At 36.8% G+C, this 24749-nt stretch overlaps 1 protein-coding gene across 1 annotated transcript in view; it reads right to left on the bottom strand.

The window, feature by feature from the left end:
* MAP3K4 (mitogen-activated protein kinase kinase kinase 4) overlaps positions 1–24749 on the bottom strand; it is a 70595-nt gene that overhangs the window by 27552 nt on the left and 18294 nt on the right. Inside the window, exons 3-13 of the mRNA XM_074164758.1 lie at positions 21500–22878; positions 16976–17218; positions 13168–13314; positions 9874–10031; positions 9317–9433; positions 8788–8887; positions 8615–8698; positions 6299–6565; positions 4273–4422; positions 3089–3250; positions 1945–2078 (exon numbers count right to left, since the gene is read on the bottom strand). Coding sequence (XP_074020859.1) covers positions 1945–2078; positions 3089–3250; positions 4273–4422; positions 6299–6565; positions 8615–8698; positions 8788–8887; positions 9317–9433; positions 9874–10031; positions 13168–13314; positions 16976–17218; positions 21500–22878 — 2941 coding nt within the window. The remainder of the gene's footprint in view (positions 1–1944; positions 2079–3088; positions 3251–4272; positions 4423–6298; positions 6566–8614; positions 8699–8787; positions 8888–9316; positions 9434–9873; positions 10032–13167; positions 13315–16975; positions 17219–21499; positions 22879–24749) is intronic.

Here is a 24749-nt window from a genome sequence, read left to right as displayed (position 1 = left end):
AGGTACTTAATTCCTGCGTCCAGATCATTAATAAAAACACTGAAGAGAACTGGCCCTACAACTGAGCCCTGAGGAACACCCTAGTGACTAGCTGCCACCCAGTTATTACCCCATTTACTCCAAGTCTTTGACCCCAACTCTTCAGCCAATCGTTCACCCATCATATTGTGCCAGTCTAGCTGTGTGCTGGACAATTTGTCCAGAAGGATATTCGGAGAGATAGTATCTAAAGCTTTGCTGAAATAATAATTAAAAAACAACAAAACCAAACCACATTCGCTGCATTCTCTTTGTCCACTAGGAGGGTAACCTTGTCTAAAAGGATATTCAGTTAGTAAGGCATAGCTTGCCCTCCATGAACCCATGTTAACTTTGACTGATGACTACATCGTCTCTGAAGTGTTTTTCAATAACTCCCAGAATAATCTTCTCCATAATTTTTCCAGGAACTGAACTGAGACTGAGAGGCCTATAATTACCAGGGTCTTCTTTCTTGCCCTTCTTGAAAATTGGAATAACATTTGCTAGCTTCCAGTCAAGAGCAACCTCTCCAGATTCCCAAGACAGTTGATAAATAACTGAGAGAGGCCTTGCAGTAACTTCTTCAGTACCTTGGAATGAATTCCATCAGCCCCATAGACTTGTGTGCATTGAACAACAAATCTTGTACAAGTTGAAAGTCAACCAGGAGCTTATCACTCCCACAGTTGTGGTCCTCCAACCCAGGACTCTAGGGGTCCCAAGGCCCATCATTCGTGTTAAAGACAGAGGCAAAGGCAGCATTAAATGTCTCTGCTTTATTTTCGTCCCTATTTGCAAGGTGACCAATCTCATCAGGGAACGGACCACTGTCACCTAAAGTCCTCCTTCTGCTGCTAACCTACTTAAAAAGGCCTTTTAATTTGTTTTGGGGTTGGTTTTGTGGTGTTTTTTTTTTTTTTTATTTCCTTCTTTTTTAAGATTAGCACACCAAGCTAACCCACTCTTTCCTCCTCTTCTTCCAGCAAGCAGAACAAACCGCCTCCAGGACAGACTGATCAGCCCTATACTTTAAGGAAACAGAACTGCCACAGATGTGTAATCTGCTAGCGCAGACCAGTATTAGGCACCTATTTTAATGCAAAGGAATTCTATTTAATTTCTAATATACCAACTGCAAAATGCTGCAAAGCCACCTAAATAAGTGAAGTAATGGTATCCTTCTGCTTGGGCCAGTTTCCCGATTCCTCTGTTTACATCCTTAAAGTGATGTAACTTGTTAACTTTTTCCAATAGTGCTCAGCAGTAGTTTCATAGCACCGACTGTACATACAATTTGAGACATCACTGGGCACAACACTTCTGTCAACAGACAGAAAGTACTTCAGACTACGGCAAAAATCATCCACAAATGTATCCGTTACTGTGATCATAAAACTGAAGAATTTTAACTAGAGTGGAAACAGTTCGTTCTTATCTGTGGCCATACTTTAGATGCCTTCAGAAAGGACTAATCAAAGGACTTCTACAGGGGGCTAAAGCTTCAATACATACATCATTTCTGCAACTAGCACAAAAGAATACTGCTTTCTCTGTAGAATACTGAGGGAATAAGTGTTGCATATTCTGCAATCTTTATTGACTCCTGATCACACAGCACTTTTGTTCCAACCTAATGACCCTTATCTAAAGTCTTTTAATTGTCTGGGTCCAACAATCTCCACTTTTTCTTCCCATTTTCTCTCAGCTAACATGAGGCAAAGTGTTCCACAAAATCTTCTAAGCAGTTGGAGTGTTATTTGGCTTTATGCCTTTACTATTCAAATTCCTTTCAAAATTTAAGAGTCAGAAGCGTCAATAGTTCAGAAGAACTACTTCTAAACAATAAGGTGTTATTGACAGCGTGAAAAGTCCTGCATGGTATTTAAACACAAACTACTATGGCAGTAACAAGTTGGCTGTTACCTGGGTCGAGTGCCTCGGCCACTCTCACATTTTGTTAGCACATAATTCATCCATTTTCTGGCAAAGCTGATATACTTGTCTCCAATTTTCTGCCTGAATTCTCCAGACATCAGACGAACAACTTCTTTATGGTACTGTAAGAAACTAAAGATTACTTTTCACATATTAGGAAGAAGAACAAAAATACCATTTGCAACATCCACTGGAGTATCAGCAGACTAACAAAACTCTACAGTATGGTAACAGTCACATCCTATTCTTAGACAAAATTATTTTATGCGAGCAGTTGTATATTTATAGAAAAAAATCATGAAAAAGCATATGATACAAAATATGTTTTAGCGAGAGGCAGCACTTGAAACACATTGGATTCTTGCATGTATAGGGCATGTGCTGGTGTTTAACAATGTAACATTTATGACTGTGTAACAGTGTAACGTTGAAGAACCATCCTACATAAATGCTCAGTTCTGTAATCAGAGATTAAACTGTGAAGTAGTGTTTACTTTTAGTTATATTGTACGTAATACTAGGGGATAAAGGAGTTACGTATGTACATTTTAAAAATAAAACAGAAACACCAGCTGATTTTTAAAAGACTATCCTTAGAAGTTAAGTTAGGATGTGATACAATCTTAAAACAAATTATAGGTCTCAGAAATCAAGTAGCGAAACAGTATACTAAAAGCATCCAAACATGACATTTCTTCATCAGCACTCTAAGGAAGGAACTCAAAGGCTACATTCACTGCATCAAAGAACTACCACACACTCTGAAAGAATGGCTCGTATTACAGTATTAGGCTATTCTAGGCTGAAAAACTGTGAGAAGCCCAGTTACACAATGACAGTCAGTATCAAAGGGTATTTCGGATCTCATCTAAAATGCTGCCAAGTAGCAGAGCCTATGAGACTACACCTGAATTCATCAAAGTCTTAAAGCTTTTTAGAGTTCCAGGCATTGCTAATTAGAGTCTGAATTTAATAGATCTGTTATTTTTCAATCATTTTCACATAAGATTTCTGTGGCATAAGATTTCTGGAGTTACAGTTACCTTACTTGCACTAACGCAAACCCAGACATTTCAATTGGTTCTTACCAAAATTACAAAACGAATGTGTCATGAAGTTTTTGTTTCCTTACCTCAAAACCAAAATTATAACCCTGAATCATGGCTTCCCGGTAGTATTGCTGCAACGTGGCAGACTCAGATTCATCCACTTCAGCATCGAACTCAGATGTGAACATGTGATCAACTCTGTCAATGGCACTGCTTATCTTATTGCATAGCTGTAACGCATCACTCTGAGCAACAACAACAAAAAGGGATGGGGGGCACCAAGTTATTATTTATATTCTACAGTTGACAAGACTAAGGCAAAAATGAATCTAAAAAATTACATTATTTTAAAAGGAAATGTATTTTAATGTCATTACAATTCATTCAGTCTTGGAAAAACAAACACTCTGCAGTAGTTACGCTAAGCAAGTCTTACAATTAACTGAAGTATTAGAATTAAGTTTGTTTGCTTAAGTGAGATTAACTTTAAAAACAAAGACAGCAAAGGGAAAAAAAACAAAACCAAAAAACCTACCCATACAAAAACACCCAACCAAAATCAGACAGACAAGAATAGAGAAAATGAATTTTCCTATCTCTTAATGTGACCAAGTATTTGGCTGTATTTTCACCCTGGTATGTAGGCACAGCTTCTATTCAACTCAGAAGGAAAATGTAGGGACCTGATATTGCTACTTCAACCTATCAAATCTTTGCTTTTTCGGGTCCTCCAAAACAAACAAACAAACAAAAAACCCACCGAAGAAAATCCTCATCCAACAAAAGAACAGCAAAACAAAAAACCACACCAAACAATACATTAAACACACACAAAAAAAAGAGACCTTTTTATATCACAAAGTAGCCATCTCCTCCAAACATGGGAAAAAAACAGCTGTTTCTTGCAGATCATGGATTTTGATAGAATTTATTTTTATGAAATCAAACAATTTCTTTCAATTCAATACTGCTCTCATACAAAGATGTATTTATTCTGTTGCTATTAATATTTCTATTGCATTACAGACTTCTTTCCCACTTACCCAGGGTAAAAATGATTACGCCAATATTGCTCAAAAATACACTCTCAAATCCTTTGCAAAAACAAAATTAAAATTGTACTGAAAGTAAAGTCCATAGAGGTTCCATAAACTACAATTGCAGAATATGTCATTAGCATTGCAATCAAGTCTCCTTACACAGTTGTACTTATCAGTGAGCAAAGCATAATCAATTTTGACTGAGATAATCTTGAAAACTGCTTAACCTTTAGCTGTTGTAAAGCTTTGGCGATGATCGGTTGGCTGGATGTCTGTTCCTGGTGCAGAGATATGAGCCCTTCAATAGACTGCTGAAAAGCTTTCCTCTGACTCACAAGGTGGGCAGATTGAATGACTACAAGGAGAAGGTTATCAACCTAGGAATACAAAATACCAATAGTTCTTATTAACAAAACCCTCTCTATAAAAACACATCCCATAACAGCAAATACCAACTGTTTCTCTTTTTTAAATTCTAAAATATGAAAGACCTCTGTTGTCGCTATTCATGAAAATCTTTAATTCACGCTGAAAATCTTCATGCTGGTAACCGAACTTGATAAACTCTCATGTTATGAGCAGAGCTCCATTAGGGCAAATGCCACAGCAAGTTTTCAAGGCAAATATACTCCGATTCATTTATGGAAAGGTTTGAGAAACACTGTATTAAAATTATCTTCAGAGTAGTTATACACAGAAAGGCAGCACCTAAGCAAAACAACTGTATTTTTTCAAAGCAGATGGAGGTAACAACCACCCCATAAATAAGCAGATTTTATCCAAGTAATGTAATTGACCTCAGGACAAAACCTACTATTGAACAGGGAAAACCACAGATTTACCACGCAGTATTTGCTCAAATTTTGAAAATTATTAAAATGTAAGAATATGTTTTGGAAACCAGAGCTCTGATATTGAAGAAGTCTATAAAAGTACCGAGTCACAGATGGTGTTGCCTTTGCTGTGGCGCTATGAGTCACATACTTAAGCTCTGTTGATTTCAAACTACAGACAACGAATCTGCAACAAGTTACTCATCTAGATTTTCAATACCTCATCCCCAAAGATTATTTTCATGCTCAAAATTCTTTAAATGTTGATGGGATTCTTCTCTTTTATGATTGTTTTTTAAATAACACCTTACATTTTCTCTAGTTTGCAATCAAAACACCTTTTTTAAAAACACAGGACACAATCTTTCTGAAGGACTTTTTACTTCCTAATCTTTCAATATTGGATTTTACAAAATTAATAAATGGTGTTATACAAATACACATAAAAACACAAACACACAGTGTTTTATGTGCACTTATATATGTCAGATAGAACACCATTTGCAAACCAAATTCCATCTTTTACTGTTTTCATTTTCTGAATGAAATGCTAACTTTGATAGAAGTCCAATGAAATTCTAGGCACTTAATCAAAGGCTATTTTTTTTATTGTTCAGTCTGGACAACAGACAAACAAGAAGTAACACGCTTGCATGTTAAAAACAGCGATATGTACAGGAGTGACTTTTTCAACTGCCTGTAATTGCTACAGCCCTCTGAATGCTAGAGGCCAGGCACAGTGACATGGAAAGTCACCCTGTGGACAGTAGAGCCCATTTATGGTTGGGATCCAAGGAACTGCATGACATACCAAAAGGAAAATTCACTTAGCTTAACATAAAGATATGAGAAGAGGAGGAGCTGCAGCTGGCTCAGCTGCCAGAGCGTAGCAGAACTGCTGGCAGGGAACCCTGTTGGCTTGGGATGAAGGAAAGTATGACTGGAAAGATTTCTCCCTGCAGAACTGCTGAATGTCCAGTAGCTTCCACAGAAATTTAATTTTAAAATGCCACAATTTGTCCAAGATCGAAAGTAACTGGTTTCATGCCTCAGTGTGTGGAAAGCACACAACCACCACACGTTCTTGGAGACTGGTGACTTCTCAATAAAATGCAGAGTTTTCAAGTCCTAGCAACACTTCTGATACTGAACACTCAGCTAGATATTGAAAGTATCTCTGTATTATAAAAATCCAATCCTGAAAACTGCACATTGTAGAGATTAATCCTTCTAACAAATCCATTTAATTTAATACTTGCTTTAATACAAGTAAGAATCAATCCTATCCTTGAATTTAACTTTTTATTACCTACGAAAGGACACATTCCTCACTTAAATTACTGTGGTTAATCTGAAAGGGTAAGAATTCATAGAAGTGCGGAGAACACATTAACGGGAAAAAAACAAACCCAAACCCCACCTGCATGGTTCGCAGTGTATCAACAGTTTCTACTTGTGGCACTACTTTGACTGGCTGGCCCTCCCATGAACTCCAGCTGTCATCCAGTTCATGGGTTTTATCACTGTGTTTGGTCATTAGTAAGTAGGCTTCATACGCAACCTCATCTGAATCCTTTGAGCAATCCTTTCCAGCAGCTGCATTGAGGAGCTGCAAAATCACAGATTTTTCACCTGCAATACTATTTGGTACAAATACTTGTAAATTCTCAAGTCCAGGGATTTGTACCTGTAGAAAAAAATTAAAGATATAACGAATGAGTGAATCTCACAGTTTTCTATGATACATAAAAAAGATAAAATAGATACATGTCATCTCATTTTAGCAACAGGGAGAGTTTCCATCTTAAAGAGCTGTACAATATACATATTAAAACAATACATTCAGCTATCTTGTACTAAAAGTCAAAATGCATTATAATAAACTATTTGTCTTGAAATCCACTAGATCACTAACTTTCAGTAACATCTTTCCTTGCACCTTCAATTGATCCTTCAACATGTTCTTTTAAAGAAATCCTCTTATAAACAGTCCGATTTCTCATATATACTCTATATGTGTGTATAAGTATGTATAAAATATATATACGTGTATTTTAAAAAGTAAATTAGTCAAGACTAATATAAGACTTATGAAGCACACATTTTAAAGACTGGAATAGTAAAAGAAGAAAGATTCCTTCAGGGTCTCCAAGAATCCATGTAACATTTCTCAATGGCTACAAAAGATAAGACTAAGCACAAATATGGCTAAAAAATGAGTTATTCTTTTACGCTTCATGAAAGAGAGATTAAGTCCAATAAGAGTTTCTTTTTTAATAAAATACTACTTATACTACTTAAAAACTACTTCTCCTTACATCTGTCATATCAGTAACAACACTTTAACAAAATCAGGCATCAGAATCACACTGTGAAAACAGTAAAATAGTTGATAACTGTGATTTGACACGAGGTAACTGACCTACAGTGAAGTTTAATTCTCTTTTTTCAGAGTCTGATGTCATCAAGCTAAGACAAAACACTGCACTCAACATTTTCACCATCAGGTAGACATATTTTATAGTTAAAACTATTATAATCTATAGGTAATTGAAAAACTAGATGGTTGTTACTGAAAGCTAGAATAGTTTCCCCAAACCAATGAGCATCCAACTGAAAAGGCCGTTACAAATTTAAACTCCCTACATGACGGTAGAGGGCCAATATATGAAGTGTTAATCACAAATGTGTGTCATTTTGAGTGGTGAAAAAATGGGGAGCGGTAACACATAAAGAGGGATAAATCTTGAGATCCAAATAATCTATCTAGATAATTTAACCTGTGTGCTTACACGGATTTTTTCAAACTCAAGATTCAGTTTTTTCTTCAAAACATGTACATAAGAACAATGATACTATCTTTAACAAAAGGTCTACCAAATTTAATACTGTGTCTTAAAGCAGCCAAGAGTGGATACCTGGGGAATATTTTTTAAAAGTAAACATATACTGATTTCCCTGAGTATTCTCCCACTCTTAAACAATTCACAAACCAGGGCTCCTGCTGAGCCAGATGTTTCATCCATGTATTTAACAATCCTTTATGATGTTTTCTCCTATGAACTTGTTCATCTCCCCTTGAACCAATTTCTACTTTTAGCAATCATTTATATAAATCTAACAAGAATTTTGTCGTGCAAAAATCAGTAGATTATTTCCCAAATGGGAATCATATATTAAATGTATGGAAGGTCATAAAAGATCAGCAGATCCAAATAAATTTAATCTGTTGAAGCAATTGATTGACTTGTCGACCTAGAAATTTTTAAGGAATAAAGTGCACAACCATAAATGCAACTGATGTATCTGTTTACCTCATAAACTTTAAAACATTTATTTTTCATAACACTCCCTACTAAGTGTTATTACTCCCCTCTCAGAAATGAGTAAGTATTATTGAAGCAAAATGGCTTTTCCTAAGTCACCATGAGAATCTTTGGGAAGACGAGGAATTAGACATTGATTTCCCAAAACACAGACTAGTATTCTCATTCATGCAAACACAGGTACAGGAAATAATCTGACTGCCACAATTCAATATTAAATACATGACATTTTAAATCACAGAATCATACAATTGTTTGGGATGGAAAGGACCTTTGAAGGTCATCTAATCCAACGCCCAAATGCTGAGATATAGATGCCACATTAAAAAACTGGAAGTATGTCAATAAATATCCTTTGACATTTTGCTTAGCATCCCCACTCTACTTTCATGCTGCTAAACTGAATTTACCTTCACATACTCTTTTGTTTTCAGAGCGTTCAGAAGATCTCGCACAGGGGCTGACAATGCAAATTCTGCTGCTATTTCAAGGTCCTACAAGTAGTGACAAAACAAAAGAATATGCTTTCAGACTACGTTTCTTTAAAGTATATAAATAAGATGAAACTCTACTATTAACTTACCTTCCTCAGCATTTTAGCAAAACCAAGAGCTTTGGAGGCCCTTTCTCTAGCTTCATGAAAGAGTTCTTTGAGTGCTCGGCTCGTCTCTATAACAGACCTCCTGAAACATTGGTAAGAATGAAGTGACAATGTTTTAATAAATCATATTGCACTTTTATAGCTATCGGAGAATAGGAATTATTTACATGTACATCAACAGAAAGAGCATAGAAAAGACAAATATTTACAAGCAGCTGAGTGAAATAATTTGAACTTACACAGACACGTTTTTGATAAGAATATAAAAATTTAATTTAAAGAATGTTACATAAACAATCTCTCATACCCTGAACTAAAAAGGTTACTAGTCTTCAAACAAACAAAATGACGTTTCATTACTACTGCATACAGAAATATCAGCAATAAAGTCTATGGAGTCTTGCATTTAGGAAGTTTTCATTCCAAGAAATAAGCAGCACTATGCACCTGTCAGCCTGTCAGGGGTATAGAAAGATGAGTGTGTTAATTATTAAGCTGAAGAGCTTAATACCTGATTTCATCTGATGCAGTACTGTCATCGGCACTGGCCCAAAATTCATCACAACTGTCTTGTAGTCCAGAATCTAAAAATATTCCTGTAGATTTCAGCAGCATTCCTGCAATATCACTGTAGCAACAGAAATGGTGGAACTTCAGAGTCTTATTCGGGTAGCACGGCACCTTAAACTTCTTCCTACTCTGTCCAACGCAACAGAGCCGTGTTGCCAAGTCCGCCTGCAGAAACAAGCAGCATCTTGGGGGCCCTCAGTTACCCTACACGCACAGGGCTAGCAGGAACGGGGACTTTCCATAGAAGCAGTCATACCTGTTATAGCTAGAGTAAGAGCAACCTGCACGTACTGCATCCTATAGCAACAGTCACTGTAATAATTGATAAACTCACAAAGACTATCAACTGCTTACTGAGGCCTCAAGAAGCACAATCTGGGAACTGTGAACAAGTGCTGACTTGAATACTGTCATGATTTGGGCCAGACTGGCCACTGAGACAAATGACAGATCTGGTACAAGTCAACACCATAAGCAGAGTAATTAAAAAAAACCTACCAGAATAGTTTTCCAGCTTGAGCTTCACCTCCTCTTATATAAGGAGTTATTTCTTTGGTGAAATTCCATTCTTCTTCCAACAGATTTTTTAAACTATGAGACGCTTGAGGTAACTGCTGTAGCATTTGGATCCAGCTTCGCATATAATCAAAGTAAACCTGTACATGGAAAGAGATAAATTAAACACAAATTTTTATACAACACATAACTAAGGACTATAACTTCTCAAATCAACAACCAATCTCAATATTATACAATTAGTAGAAAATATTTCTACAATGTTTTTTGTTTGCTATGACTGAAAATGAGCTACATGTTTCCACCCAAAAGGTGCACTGGGAAGTAGAAAGGTGGCTTGGGAAGTAGAAAGTGCTACTCAAGTGTCAAATACTATGTCTTCACAATCATTCTCTGAAAATGTTGACAGTATTACCACCTTGCTTGCTGTGCTGCTATTCACCATTGTATCAGTGAATACCCACAGTGACCAGAGTTTTTAAAGCTGAACTACTGAGTGGTTTCTAAATCTTTTATTAGCTGAATTACTCCAAAAGGTTTTATCTGAACATATCCTCCTGGATAAGGCTGTTCACTGCATTTATCCATATCAGATTCTACATTATACCTTGTTTTCATTTATATCAAGTCTTATCTCTCACCTTTATTTAATTATTATTGTTTTAAAACAACATAAAAATCTAGGTAATTAAATATTACAATTTCATTCTTCTTCAAGCATCTGCCCTTCAGGTTCATACTGAATGCAAGAATTAGCTGCAATTTTACAATGTTTTAGTTCAGTAATCCAAAACATCAACTAATGTCCCTCCTTAGGAACGTTAAGACACTTCCTCTTGTTTTCAGGTATTTTTGGACCACACTGTAATAACAACAAGATCATAGAATCATAGAATGGTTTGGGTTGGAAGGGACCTTAAAGATCATGGAGTTCCAACCCCCCTGCCATGGGCAGGGACACAACCCACTAGACCTGGTTGCTCAAAGCCCCATCCAGCCTGGCCTTGAACACCTCCAGGGATGGGGCATCCACAACTTGCCTGGGAAACCTGTTCCAGTGTCTCTCCTCCCTCACAGCAAAGAATTTCTTCCTAATATCTAATTTAAACCTATCCTTTTTCAGTACAAAACCATGACCCTTCATCCTACCGCTACACTCCCTGATGAAGGGTCCCTCCCCATCTCTCCTGTAGGCCCTCTTTAGGTACTGGAAGGCACCTAACAAGGTCTCCCCAGAGCTTTCTCTTCTCCAGGCTGAACAACCCCAACTTTCTCAGCCTGTCTTCATAGGAGAGGTGCTCCAGTCCTCTGACCATCTTCATGACCTTCCTCTGGATTCATTCCAACAGGTCCATGGGCTTTCTTATGCTGAGGGCTCCAGAGCTGAACACAGTACTTGAAGTGGGGTCTCACAAGAGCACAGTAGATATGGCAAACCATAAAATCCTACTCTGCGTTAGGTAGGTACTGTGTTCTTATATCAGGCTGTAGCCCCATCCTTGACTTTATTTTATTTTCTGTTAACTCTCAGTCTAACTCCTCTTCCAGTATTCTTAGCTACCTTGCCTGCCTCTACAAGGACTCCAGCCGGTGAGGGGTCTGGAGCACAAGTCTTACGAGGAGAGGCTGAGGGAGCTGGGGTTGTTCAGTCTGGGGAAGAGGAGACTGAGGGGAGACCTTATCGCTCTCTACAACTACCTGAAAGGAGGCTGTAGAGAGGCGGGGGTCGGTCTCTTCTCCCAAGTTACAGATGATAGGACAAGGGGTAATGGCCTCAAGTTACGCCAGGGGAAGTTCAGGTTAGATATTAGGAAATATTTCTTTACTGAAAGGGTTATCAGGCATTGGAATGGGCTGCCCAGGGAGGGGGTTGAGGCACCATCCCTGGAGGTATTCAAGAGAGGAGCTGACATGGTGCTCGGGGATATGGATTAGTGTTGGGTGGTGTGGTGGTGTGTGTGTGGGTTGTGTGTGGTTTTTTGTTTTTTTTTTCATTGGTTGGACTAGATGATCTTAAAGGGTCCCTTCCAACCTAGGTGATTCTGTGATTCTGTGATTCCATAGAAAAAGACAAAGAATAAGTTCTACCTCCCACCTCTCATTAACCCTGTCTTAACCTTCTCATTTCCTACAAGTTTTCCCTATCCCTGTTGTCAGTCCAGATCATCTCTTCAGCTCTCTTTGCCCAGCTGTCCCAATCTTTTGACAATCTTGACCATTCATCAATCTTTCTTCCCCGCTCCTGGAGCTACAGTAATCTGAGACTCTGAATAGGCATAAACTGTGATTCTTTGAAGTCTGATATACTTACTCCTATTTGCACAGTCTTGTTACCATCCCTTTCAAGACCTAGAAAAAGCAAAATCCTTACACAATTAAAACTGCTGCCAAAGTTCTAGCTCTTGCCTCAAAGCACAAAAACATTACAGCTACCTAAAAAAAAAACAACAGGTAAGGAATTTCAAAATGGTCAAGATGAACCATTTTCCTTTCATCTAGCCAGGTCATTTCTGCTAGAATTTTCTAGAAATTTCAGATGGAGATGAAGGCAGGCACGCAGCATAAGAAACTTAAGATAAAACATTGTATTTTCACCACTACAGGCAATGAAAAGCATGTAATAGGAAAACCCATGCATACTCAACAAGAGATGGTACCAACAGCTCTGCTGATAAGACACTAATGATGAGCTATTGAGGTGTATCGTGGGGTTTTTTTTTCCCCCAGAATAGTGAGGACAAAACTCAAACAACTCAAAGAATAAAAATCATTCACATCCAAGGGAACAGTAATTTAAACCGAATTTATTATAGAATACTTCATTTAATATCTTTCAGAGGTCGTTTGTCTTGAAAATACTTGTTTAACTTATTGCAATAATGAATACACATTAAAAATAAGGTATCATCAATGGATGAATGCAATATCAAGAGACTAAGACATGAAAAGGTTATTCAAAGTTTATTTTAAATGTATGGAATTTACAGTTCTATTTATGAGATTTTTTACATTTAACTGTAAATACAGGCAATTTACAAGTATACTGTACCACAGTCCGGTAAACAAAAATCAGTATTGCTAAAATCACTGCTAAAATGGTAATGGCTACTGTGTTACTTTTACAAGTCCATTAAAACAATAAAATTAGTTAAAGTAGCAAAACAACAAAAAAATTAGCAAGACCTATATCCAAGAGGTGCAATAGATTTCTATTAGCAGTATTCAGATTAATACACTTACTAGCACTCCCAAATATTTTCTCCTTTTGAGGCTTACCATTAACATTTTATGCAGGTCCTCTTCAAAAGAATCGATGTTGCAATCAATCTTTTGTAAGTCATCTAACACCTCTCGTAACATAAACTGGTAATATTGCTTCATTAACAGGCCACCCTTCAGAACCTCTTTACACTCTCTCACTAGCTGCAAGAGAAAAACCCCAAAACTGCCATCAGTAAAGGCATTACTCTTAAATTCTCCTGCTCAATTTGTCAGTTGTTTGTCTAAATAAGTTAGTTTATTACTACATTCAACAGTTTTTAGAAATTAATACAGTCACTCTACATGTCTGCAGGAAAGATGTGACCAGTTTTCCAGGATTATTTAATTACCATCACACCATTTGCCACATAACTGTAAATAAAGACGGAGGCAGATGTTTCAGACTTCAGACCCTGCACAGGGCCACAGCTAGCTACTTACTGGATAGTTAAAAGGCTTAGAAGTGGACAAGAAGGCTCACAATCATCAACTCACCAGTTTAAATGGAATCAAGTCAGGAATAATATGGGATGTGTTTGACAGATGCTTAGAGACCTATGAGAAGTGTTTTACTGCAGGGAATTAATTGTCAATCTATTGGGCAGGTGTCCATAACTCTAAAACTAGTATCAGACCTGAAAATAGTGCTTCTTTTGTTGCTTCCCTGGGCATGGCTAACATTAGAAAAGTTGTCTTTTCAACTGCAGAAGTGGACACTTTTGGCCAAACAGCTGTCACCCCTCCCTGAAAGCTTCCAGCTTTTATTTCTTTGGAGAAACGCGCACAACCACAGACATAGGAGTACACAAACAGCAAGAACGGTTTCAGACCTATACTAATAAATGCCTTTCTTTCAGAAGTCCTTCCAGTGCTAAGTGTGTATTCTTCTGAAATTAATGCATGTGCCACACGGCAGTAACAGACTAAAAGCAGTCTGCACAAAATGTTGATGGCTGACACAGGGACTGTTGACCCAAAAATTCCAGGAGGTAGGACATGCTGTTAAGATCATCTAGACAGAGTGCTGATCATCAGATATGCTTTTCCCTATCCAAACACACATCCATTGGCTGGCTGCTTCTTTAACCATTAAAACATGTGTTTAAATACTACCTGGTTAACAGGTGTGTGGATAACAGAATTTCTAATTAAGAAATCGGCACCTGCATCAACATACAATATGCTATTGTGCTTCTAGCTGTAGATTTAAATGGGTGTTCATGAAGAAGAAATTACTTATTTGTAAATTGCACTTCTCTATTACAGTACCCTATAATCTCGAACTAAAAATCTAGCAGTGTTGACCTAATTTCTCCACAGATTTTTGTAAGGAAGAAGCTTTTATGAAATGACACTATCATCTACTACCTTTTTGAAGATACAAACTGGTATGAAAGATCCAGAGAGATCTGATAGCTATTTTGCAGATCATAGCACTGTAAGACACTCAACATAGGTTATAGCAGATAAAAAGTGTTAACCACCTAACGGGGAAAAAAAAAAAAAAAAAAAAAAAAAGGTGTGCATGTGCATATACACATACACACATACCCCCTCCATTTCTCAGCACAAATGCAGAACCTGAGAACCATCTTGAACTGTTCAGGAACTACACTGCCCCCACAGAAGGGCAAATTGCCATTGAAAGAGAACAGCTCTCTCTGATACACAGGATCATCAGGACCACAAAAGCTAATGCTAAAAGTGAAACATGGACAAGATGGCTCAGAAGGGGGATGCGAGTAAGAAAGGATAGGAGAAAAAGCACACTGTAGGAAACAATCTGTGCTGGTTCTCTTTTTGTCTGTATACTTTTTCTTGCAAACTACATCTTTTTATAATATAGAACTGACCGACTAGTAATCCAAAAATTTAACCACACCTTGGAGAAGTGGAGTAGGACTAGCATGCCTGGTACAGTCAAACAGTACTGCTACACATTTCAAATGGTACCAAAAAGTAGGGGACACTTAAAGGTCTCAGTGCCCCAAATGACACCCACTAGGTCAATCACTACAGAATCCAAAGTGCGCTGTGCTGCGTGCATACAAAGAACAATTCAAGGGACTGGGTTTTTTCAACCTGGAGAAGAGAATATGCAAAGGGAATCTAATCAGTTTTCCAATGCCTAGAGGGTGGTTACAGAGAAAAGGGGGGCACTCCTTTCACAAGGACGCATGGCGACCTGACAAGAGGTAACACAGGCACAAGTTGTTTCAGGGAAATTCTGTCTGGATACCAGAAAAAATGCTTTAGCATGAGGAAAAAAAATAATAAATAAACACTGGAACAGATTGGCTGGAGAAGCAGCGGAATATCTCTCTCTCTCTCACTGAAAGTATTCATGATCTGGCCTAACAAGTCCCTGAATAACCTGATACAGGGCCCAGCTTCCACCACAGAAGGTTGGACCAGAGTATCTCCAACACAGGCTTCACTGTAATTCTGTAATATTCTGTGAACTTGCAGAACAAAACAGACCTCTAGACTCTGTTTTGAGCTTGCCCAAGATTTTAGGAATTATAATTCTTCAGGAGACAAATACATCTGTTTGTAAAATATCCTCCACAGCTCCTTTGCCTGCTCAGAAATATTGCGTGGGACAGCAAGCATTTGCTGAGTTGAATTCATTTTTTTCAATGTAATTAGCAAGACAGTATACACCATTAAAACAGTCTGTAACAAACACATTGTTTTCCAGGAAAAAAGTGTCATTTTTACTTAACTCAAAGTCCACAAGGAGAACGCAAAATACAAGCGCAAAAAAATAGCCTCAGTCTCTGGGGAAAAAGGATATATTGTGCTTTACAATACAGTATGCTATATTATATATTTTACTATAACTACAACTCTTAAAGACTGAAATTGTAGGTACTGTGCTTTTGGATATAAGGGCATCCAAAATCTTAGTATACCAAGGAAATTAAAAGTGGGGGGAAGTAAAGTCAGGGGGAGGTGAGGGGAAAAGAGAGGACTGAAATTTATTTGGGACCATAAAACAACTTAGCAATTTATTTTGGAGCAACAGATAACTGAAATGTGAAATCATAATCAGACCAAGAGCTTATTTAACTGTTTACCCTTAAAGACCACCTGATAAAACCCTGATCTGGTTATGCTTGCCAGGGAGCAGGGAGATGACTTCAGACAATTTTGGTGTGCCCTGGGCTAGACTTTGAAAAATGGCATTGATCGAAACAGTCTTCATTGTATGAGATAACCACCAGAAAAGAAATCCTTATACAACTTTCTTAACTAGTGACAGGACTGACAATCTTGGATCAATACCCACAGGAAGTATCAGATATTTATATAAAACAATATGCTGGGAAAGAAGATTTTTTTTTTTTCATTTTGTTTTTTTTCTTAATCAACTTTCACTATGTGTCTACCATATGTTGGCAGAGGTCTTACATTTGCAAAGGATAAAGGATCAAATCAAAGAAAAAAGAAATATGAAGACCCTGAAAACTGGTTATGCTGCTTAAGAAACCCAAATGGAAGAAGATTGTGCTGGAGAAGGTTATATAGCTTATAATGCAAATGAAACAAATACTGTTTACTTTCGCTGGCTGATAATTCTTTAATCACCAGTTTTGATTCCTGGAAGTCTGAATCAGAGAGGTATCTATGACCAATTGTTTACTATGCAAAAAACAGATCTCCATATGAAATACAAGACTATTTATAAAAGTTATTACATAATTATACACTGCCATGTTTAAACTATTCCTCTTTAAATTGACAACTTTATCATAACGAAATGACAAAGTAATTTCAAACAGGAAATATTTAAAAAAAAAAAAAAAGAGTTGAAGCAAACCTGTTTAATACTCAAAAGAGATGGCTCCCCAGCAGGTCTTTGTTCCAACCTTAGCTTTAGACATTCATGGATAACATTGAGCAGAACTCGGCAGAGGACCAGGAATGCAGGTTCAAAAGATGGTAAATCCATGGATTTCAGCTCCTCCCATGATACAGTGCTGCATTTTTGCTCACAACAAGGTGGGGAATTTAGTAACTGCACATAATCTGAACACAACATGGGATCTGGAAATTCTGAAAACTGTAACAAGAAATAGGTATCATGAAAAGGATCCTTAAATTCTTTAGGATTTAGCATTTGTTTAAAGTAGCATGCACAAAAGTCTATTTTTAAATTTAAATCCTATTAACTGGCAAATCAACCACCAAATCAACCATTTCAAATTCTTTTTTTTTTTTAACCTAACTTTTAATTTTTTTTCTTTGAGGATCAGCAGGCTGAGGAAAACAATTATGGACCCTTGGAAGTGAACAAAACAATCTCTTACTTTATGTTTCAGTTTTAAAATGAGTAAAGCATCCACTAAAGTTGGAGTTCACTCCACTACAGGAAGAAACTGCTGTTTGAGTTTATGATGAACATACAAGTTAAGCCTAACATAATATATAGGAACATATATTCAGGTCATTGTAAGATACAATACTTGAGAATTTCAACATATATTAGAAAACTAAATAAATACAAAGGTCTTATGCTACTGACTACACCTAAAAAAACAAGTTTGCACTTGGCTGTGTCAGGTAAGTAACCTCGTTTCTTTTGAAATACACAGTGCATATATTATATAAAACTCCATACTGTAGAGTAATGCAACATTCAAGAAAGTGTCACTAGCTAAATTGAATAAAACTATTGAAAAAATAACATGACTTTTGGTAGATGTTAAGAAATTGAAACTGAAATTAAAAAAGGAAGATAAAATATACAGAGATCAAGCTGGTTTTGTCAATTAATAAACTTATTTTTCATTTAAATTACGATTACAAACAAATGAAATTACCTTTCCAATTAGAGAAAATAATTCAAATTATCTGAAATAGACAAACCTGTACACAGAGGGACTGAGATTTAATTTAGGAAGAAAATCCAGACTGCAGTAAGAGTGCAGCTCTTAAAGATAAAAACACACCGTACATCACCTAAGGACAAGATTTGTTTCCGATACAGTTTGCTTTATTCTAATTCTGATTTCACAGCTGCTATGGCACCTAAGTATTCTTGATTCATATATTAGACATAACTAGCATTTTTTAGGTTTTTCTTCAGCGCCAAATTTAAAGAGCATCCCTTCAAAGGAAGGGAAAACATTACCAGAAATTAGATCAAATGATTAAGTGCTGCCTAGAAAGCTAAAAAAAAAAAAATTAAGCCACTTTTAAGTTTATTATCTAGCAGAAAATTTAAACAAATAAAGAAATTGTTTATTCCTTAACACCTACACATACATTTCTGACATTTGTGCCTACAGTTTTGTACAAGCTCTGCTTTCTCAGAAGAGCATCACAAAATTACAGCTACTGACAAAGTCAGTTTTTCCAGTGTTCTTATTTTTTAATATTGTGATGTTTCTCAACTGTCACGGGGGATAGGATAGCATATTCAATATTGTCTAACGTTGGCACAAAACATATTATGTACTGCAGATTCTTAAGTGGTTTATAAAACCACGAGCTTGTTATGCAGAGACAGCAAACATGCATGAGTGGGGATTTCCTTTATACCTATTTTAGTTGAAGTTTAATCACTAGTTGATCTACAGTAAGAACTTATCTTCTTAGATGATATGTCTTCGTTTTACTAACTCTCTTTTAAAGAAACGTATAGCACCAGAGCTAAATGCTTTTATACAAGAAGTTTTCACTAGTAACAGATTATGAAAATACTACACTTCTACAGTACAACAAAGTATTTAAGAAATACAATCCCCATTGTGACACAAGTACAGTGTTGGAAAATTTAGTTCTTACAAAAACACTAAAGAACTAGTCTATGAGCAAAAATGACACAATGAAATTGAATAAACGTGTTATTTCGTTTCCTAACATTCAGGATAACAGCACATGACATTAGGGCTCAGTATTAGACATCTAAACCTCTATTGTTCAGTCTGACTAATCTTAATCTTCAGAGGGCCCAGTCCGAAATGTTTCAAGTGACTACCAAATACTTCTTAAAAAAACCCCAAGAAAACAAAGTCCAAGACATTTATTGAGATCATACATAAAATCCATACTCAAAAGTGCAGCCAGTTGAATAACCAACAAGCAGCTTAAATACTGTTCTACTAAAATATCTGATTTTCTAAACTAAAAATGAGAAATATTAGCCATTTTCTTTAACAATCAAATCATACACTTCTATACAAAACAGACTCCATAGTGCCTAGACCCTTCTATCAGAGCCTATGAATGAAACTTGTACTTTAAAAACCACTAAAACCAGCTGTCTGTAAAAACATTTACATATATATTTAAGATGAAATGAGCATTAAAATGGATACAGTGGAAGAATCCAGAAAGCACATTTTAGATGAAAGAGTGGTTAAGTAACAATAGAAATTAAAGTATGCCCAGAGATTTTAAAATGTATGTACACACATAAACACAGAGTCAAGATACAAAAATAACAGAAGTACCAAAATTAACAGAACACCAACAGCTCTGGCTGCCTACAAATATCAAACCGAACTGCACTAAAAGAACCCAAGATGCTACATTCAAAGTACTGTCAGATGCAAAGACCTAACAAGTCAAAACCATCTCTTCTGTTTGAGCCTGATGTCATCTTTTGCTGCAGCAGGTACCACACTTCTGACAAACAGTATTTTCTTTTTTTGACAGCATTCTTTAAATTTTGGGGCAGGAAAGAAGTTTACAGTTTTAGGATATTCACTTTTAGTCATAAAGGCATTTCTTAAAAGACAATATTCCAAAGCAAATGTAATAACTACTAAAAATAAACATTCAAAGAAGTCGCAACAGTAGAGGAGGAGGGAGAAAAGATTAACCTTACATCTTATGCAAGTCATTCAACGCTAAATTACCAAAAAGTTTAATCTAGTGAAGCTGCAGCAAAGACTCTAGCTACTAGTGTTTCATTAACTTGTTTTAAGAATGCTTATGAAGTCAAAACATTTGTGGCATTTAAGCAATTTCAAAAATACATTCAAAGTCATTTTCAGTACCCCTAAATTATGTTTGAATTCTTTTGGGTTTGTTTTTTTTTTTTAAAGATGTTTCTACCTGCATATTAAACTGAACTTTCTGTCTACATATATATGTTTTGGGGGTACTTTTGGTTACTCTAACAGATACCTGCAAGTTTTGCTTAGGCATGTGACTCTAGAAATTCAGAAAAATTTTCTTAATTCAAAACTTCCTAGAACACAAGTTGAAACCAATTAGAGAATAAATAAAAATTCAAGTAAAAGCTTCATTTTTTAGTCGTATCTACATTAGCAACAGTATAAATAAAAACTTTTTCAAAATCAAATAACTTCATAAATATATTTATTCATCCTAAAAAAATAACCTCCAGGGGAGATAAACAACTCTTGTTCTTTTTGCAATCAACACTAAGAGATTGGCAACGTGTCAAAGACCACATGAGGTATCCATATTAGAATGGGCAGGTTGGCTAAGAAATTCCTTTGTCCAGAATCCATGGTTAGGGCCCCATACAGTGCCACTTTATCGAGGAGGGAAAGTAATCCTTACTATTAGTTCTGCCTAATATAAAAATGCCTAGGTTAGGTAACGGTTTATATTAAGAAATTATATTCTGCCTTGAAAGAATTAGTGACCACAACTTACCATATGAAACTTCAGCGACTGTCCTTAGTTTGCTGTTTATTTCACATTTTTGTTTTTATTAACTCACAATCATTCTTAATTAAGAATATAAAACAACTCAAGGAAAAAAATAATTAGACTAAGAGCCAGCTGAAGAATGCAACATGTTAATGTGACTTGCTTTTATAGATAGGTTAAGAGAGACCATTCGTTTATCCAATCTGGCCCCAAGCATAACATGTGTCCTTCATTCCCTTAGATGAGGAAAACCCCAAAACAATAATGACATTTTCATAAAGGATGTCTTGCACAGATATCCAGTCTTGAAGACAAGAAAAGGAAAATGACCACTTCCATCACTAATTTTTCTCATTATTCAACTTTTGTGCTTCATTTTCCATTGTAATTTTTCTGACTTATGGCTTTAGACATTAGAAAATGTAATGTAGAAAATGTAAGCGAAGATGTTATCATAGAACTGTCATTTCAATTACAAACAAGACAGAGAACTAGCTTGTGCTTCACATGAATTCTAATTCAGGTCAACTGACAAATTCATTTCAGCAGATGCAGAACTGGGCTCTTAATCATAACATATACTGTTTCAAAAACCAGCAAGGCAACCAAAACTTTCATAAGAACCCAATTCCTCCAGTTTCAGTTCAAAACACCTCAGCAGGGGAGATACTCCTGTTACCCATTTACACTAGTAGCAACCTACGCAACCTACCTCCAGCTGGTGATCACTCCTTACCAACGCCATGCGGGCCCTTTGCAATGAACCATGCATTAGCTTGTGCAGTCTTAAAATTAGTTTCCTTAACCCCATTTGCTTCAGTGCTTTATCTACAAACGGCCTGTAAATAGAGGTCAAACAGTGTTGGCTGCAGCTTGCCTCAGCACTGCATTCTGGAATAACCCAAGAGGCAGAGTCATCCTCAGATTCAAGCCTATCAAGCCTTCTTGAAAAATGGTCCTGAAAGTCAAAATTTGGCTTATTACTAAAATTGTTCTTGATGGCTTGTCTAAGTTCCTCAACATTCTCCTCAGAGATTTGTTCATCACCATCGCTCTCCTCTGTGCATGTTCCTGAGGATTCCTTTACTTCTGTTTCCCTATCAACTTCGTCATCCTCTGGATCGTTGTCCTTAGATGGTCGAGGAGAAGGAATTTCAAACACTGGCCAGCCAATGTCAGAAAGATTTTTGATGCCCAATACAGTTCCCATAATCCTTAGTTTTTGATTTAAGTCTTTTGTAATATTTAACCATAGACAGAGTGCCTGCACTCTGTCTTGGAAGTCCTTTGCAGCATACTTTTCATAGTCCTTTTGAAGAGCCTGCAGAGATGGATAAAGTGCTTCTATATACTCTAGCAGCTCCATTATCCGCTTTACTTGCTCAAATGAGACCCGCTGGCGATGGAGGTGTTCATGGTAACTTGAGTAACCCAAAGCACTAGTTCCACGTGTTGCTTTGCAAACTCCTTCTGAAGTACCATTGAGACTGGCTCCATTTTTTACACAGGAGAAGCTTCCATAGTTCACTTTGAAGGTGAGGATTTCATTGATGATATCAGGGATAGCTTGACGGGCTGCATAGAGATAGAGGTCTTGGTCATTAATGCTCCGGCCAGCATGCCAAGCTTGCAGCTCCAGCCAGATCAGTTCATTGGATCGGTTCAGCCAGACAGAAGAGGTGTTTTCCTGCCCTCTTTGCTCCCTGTCCTTCTTCTTTGAGACTGAGGTAAGTTTTAACAAAAGCCGCAGGGTTTCAAAGAATTTTAAGCGGTCTGCTGGGCAATCAGTCCTCGAAGTCTGGCGAGCAGTTCTGGGTATTGGCATGGGCACAGAGACTGGAAGCTTAGCATTGCTACAGCCAAGGCTGAGGTAAGGCTTATTGAGATCAACATCTGGGATTGGTTTTTTTGGCAGAGACCCACCAACTGAGTCTAACATAAATGAACACTGCACATTTTTCTTGTGATCTCGTTCTGTTGTCCTTAGGGTGTCTCGGATCTTTTTTCCTTGCTTATAGCTGTGCTCCTCCACGTTCTCAACGGTTTTCCCATTGTCTTTATGCACAGACTGAGTTGGCACACTCATTTTTTCTGTAAGAAAATTAAAAAAAAAAAAAAACAAGAATGTGACTGCAGCAACAAGAAAAAGCATCATTCAATCCATACAATCTCCCAAACAAAAACTCAAAATGCAATAGAGCATTATTAAGGTTTCCAAGTCAAACAGAATTAAAGAGACTCCATTGCACATGCAATTTCGTAAAAACTGCAGCATGTACAGATTCTGAAATTCAGCTTGAGTGATCTGATACTGGCTCCCGGGGTTCTTGATCTTAGTTCTGGGAACCCCTCCATAGTCTTAATACACTGCCCTAACACCAGGAGTCTACTTCCCCACTCTCCCAACTCTTTCCTCTCTCTCTCTCTGATTTTTGAAGAACAGAAGAGACTTTCAGAACGATGGCTGAATACTTTGTCTTCTTTTCACTGTTCACTGTGACTCTAAGGATTATCTGCTGCACGTGGCTCATTCCCCACTCCAGATGTAGTAATTTCCTTACAGTCATTGCTATTGTGCTCCTCACTGTAACATCCATTAATAGCAGAAATACAAATAAACTTATTAGCAAAACAGGCCTGCTCAGCAGAAGAATAGTATTACTCCCTTTCTATATATGGAAAATCACGATAGAGAAAAATGCGTCAAGCCAGCATACTTTCCGTTGCCAAAAATGGGAAGAGCTATTGCTCAGCGTTTCAGAACATTGAGCACTTCATGTTCAATGCTCCCTGACTTCAATTGCATCTTGAATTCTCAACAATTTGCAAACCACGTCCCAGAATCTCTAGCTTGCTTCTAGGAAAACAAGAAACATACAGAAGATTTTTATTTGTGCTATTTGCCTAGCATCACACATATTTTCCTGACAGAATGCTGTTATCATATGATACACTTCACTGACTTAATTATCAGATGGCCCTTCATTCTTGTTTCATTCACTACATATCTTCCAGCATCTGCAACAAAAGAAGGTACAGTCATACAGAAATCTGTTTCCTTCATCACAAAATTCCGAACAATCTCTACTCATGTAAGACAGCAGTTCTCTGGAAAAGAACTAGTGCTGTAATATAGTTTAAAGACTATCAAACGTAGGCACACAAAGGCACTGTGTTAAGGCTGCAGAGACATCTGAAAAAAAAGAGGTATGTGGTCAGAACACCTTCCTCTGTTTTTTCAATTACAAACCCTGTTTTCAACTGTTAATGAGCAATAAGCAATTTAATAAGGGTGTGACTTCCCACATTCCTCCTTCCAATCCCCATATCTAAAAAATACTCTGAAATGCATTTAGCTTAGAAAACATGAATCCCATGGGTCTTGGGCTACACGAGAAACGATTCAGAAACTAGTTTAAACAGATTATTGAGTCAGTTTATTTTTTGATACTAAATGCAAGTTATAGGAAACTTGGTGTGATAGAAATTAAACAAACACTGGAGATGCAAGTAAGAAAGCCCCTTGTCCCCAAGATTCTTTCAGTTATTTAAATAAAAGAAAGATACAATAAATCTGTGCTATATGTAAATGTCTGAAGAGTTATTTCAAGTTTATTTTTTAAACTTATTACCTACATCAAACTAACCTCTGAACAAATTCTCTTACTGAAATACAACCAATTCAATCTGAATAACAGCATATGCATATACACATTGAAGGTCAATCAACTAGTTCACTTCAAAGTTGTTGAGTTTTTGGGTTTAGGGTGGGTTTTTTTGGTTTTGGGGTGTTTTTTTTTTTCCAATACAGGATACATTTTCTGAGACTGTACATATAGGCAAAGTTAAACAAAATGAACTATGAACTGTCCAGAAAAGATATTTTACACAATACAACACTACCCATTTAATAAAAAAAATAAAATCCAACAACATATTTTAAAGATACACTCACAGCAAGC

This window comes from Numenius arquata, chromosome 2 (genome assembly GCF_964106895.1).
Source record: "Numenius arquata chromosome 2, bNumArq3.hap1.1, whole genome shotgun sequence".
NCBI lineage: Eukaryota > Metazoa > Chordata > Aves > Charadriiformes > Scolopacidae > Numenius > Numenius arquata.
The sequence above is the reverse complement of the archived record's forward strand: the minus strand, read 5'-3'. Positions and strand labels throughout refer to the sequence as shown.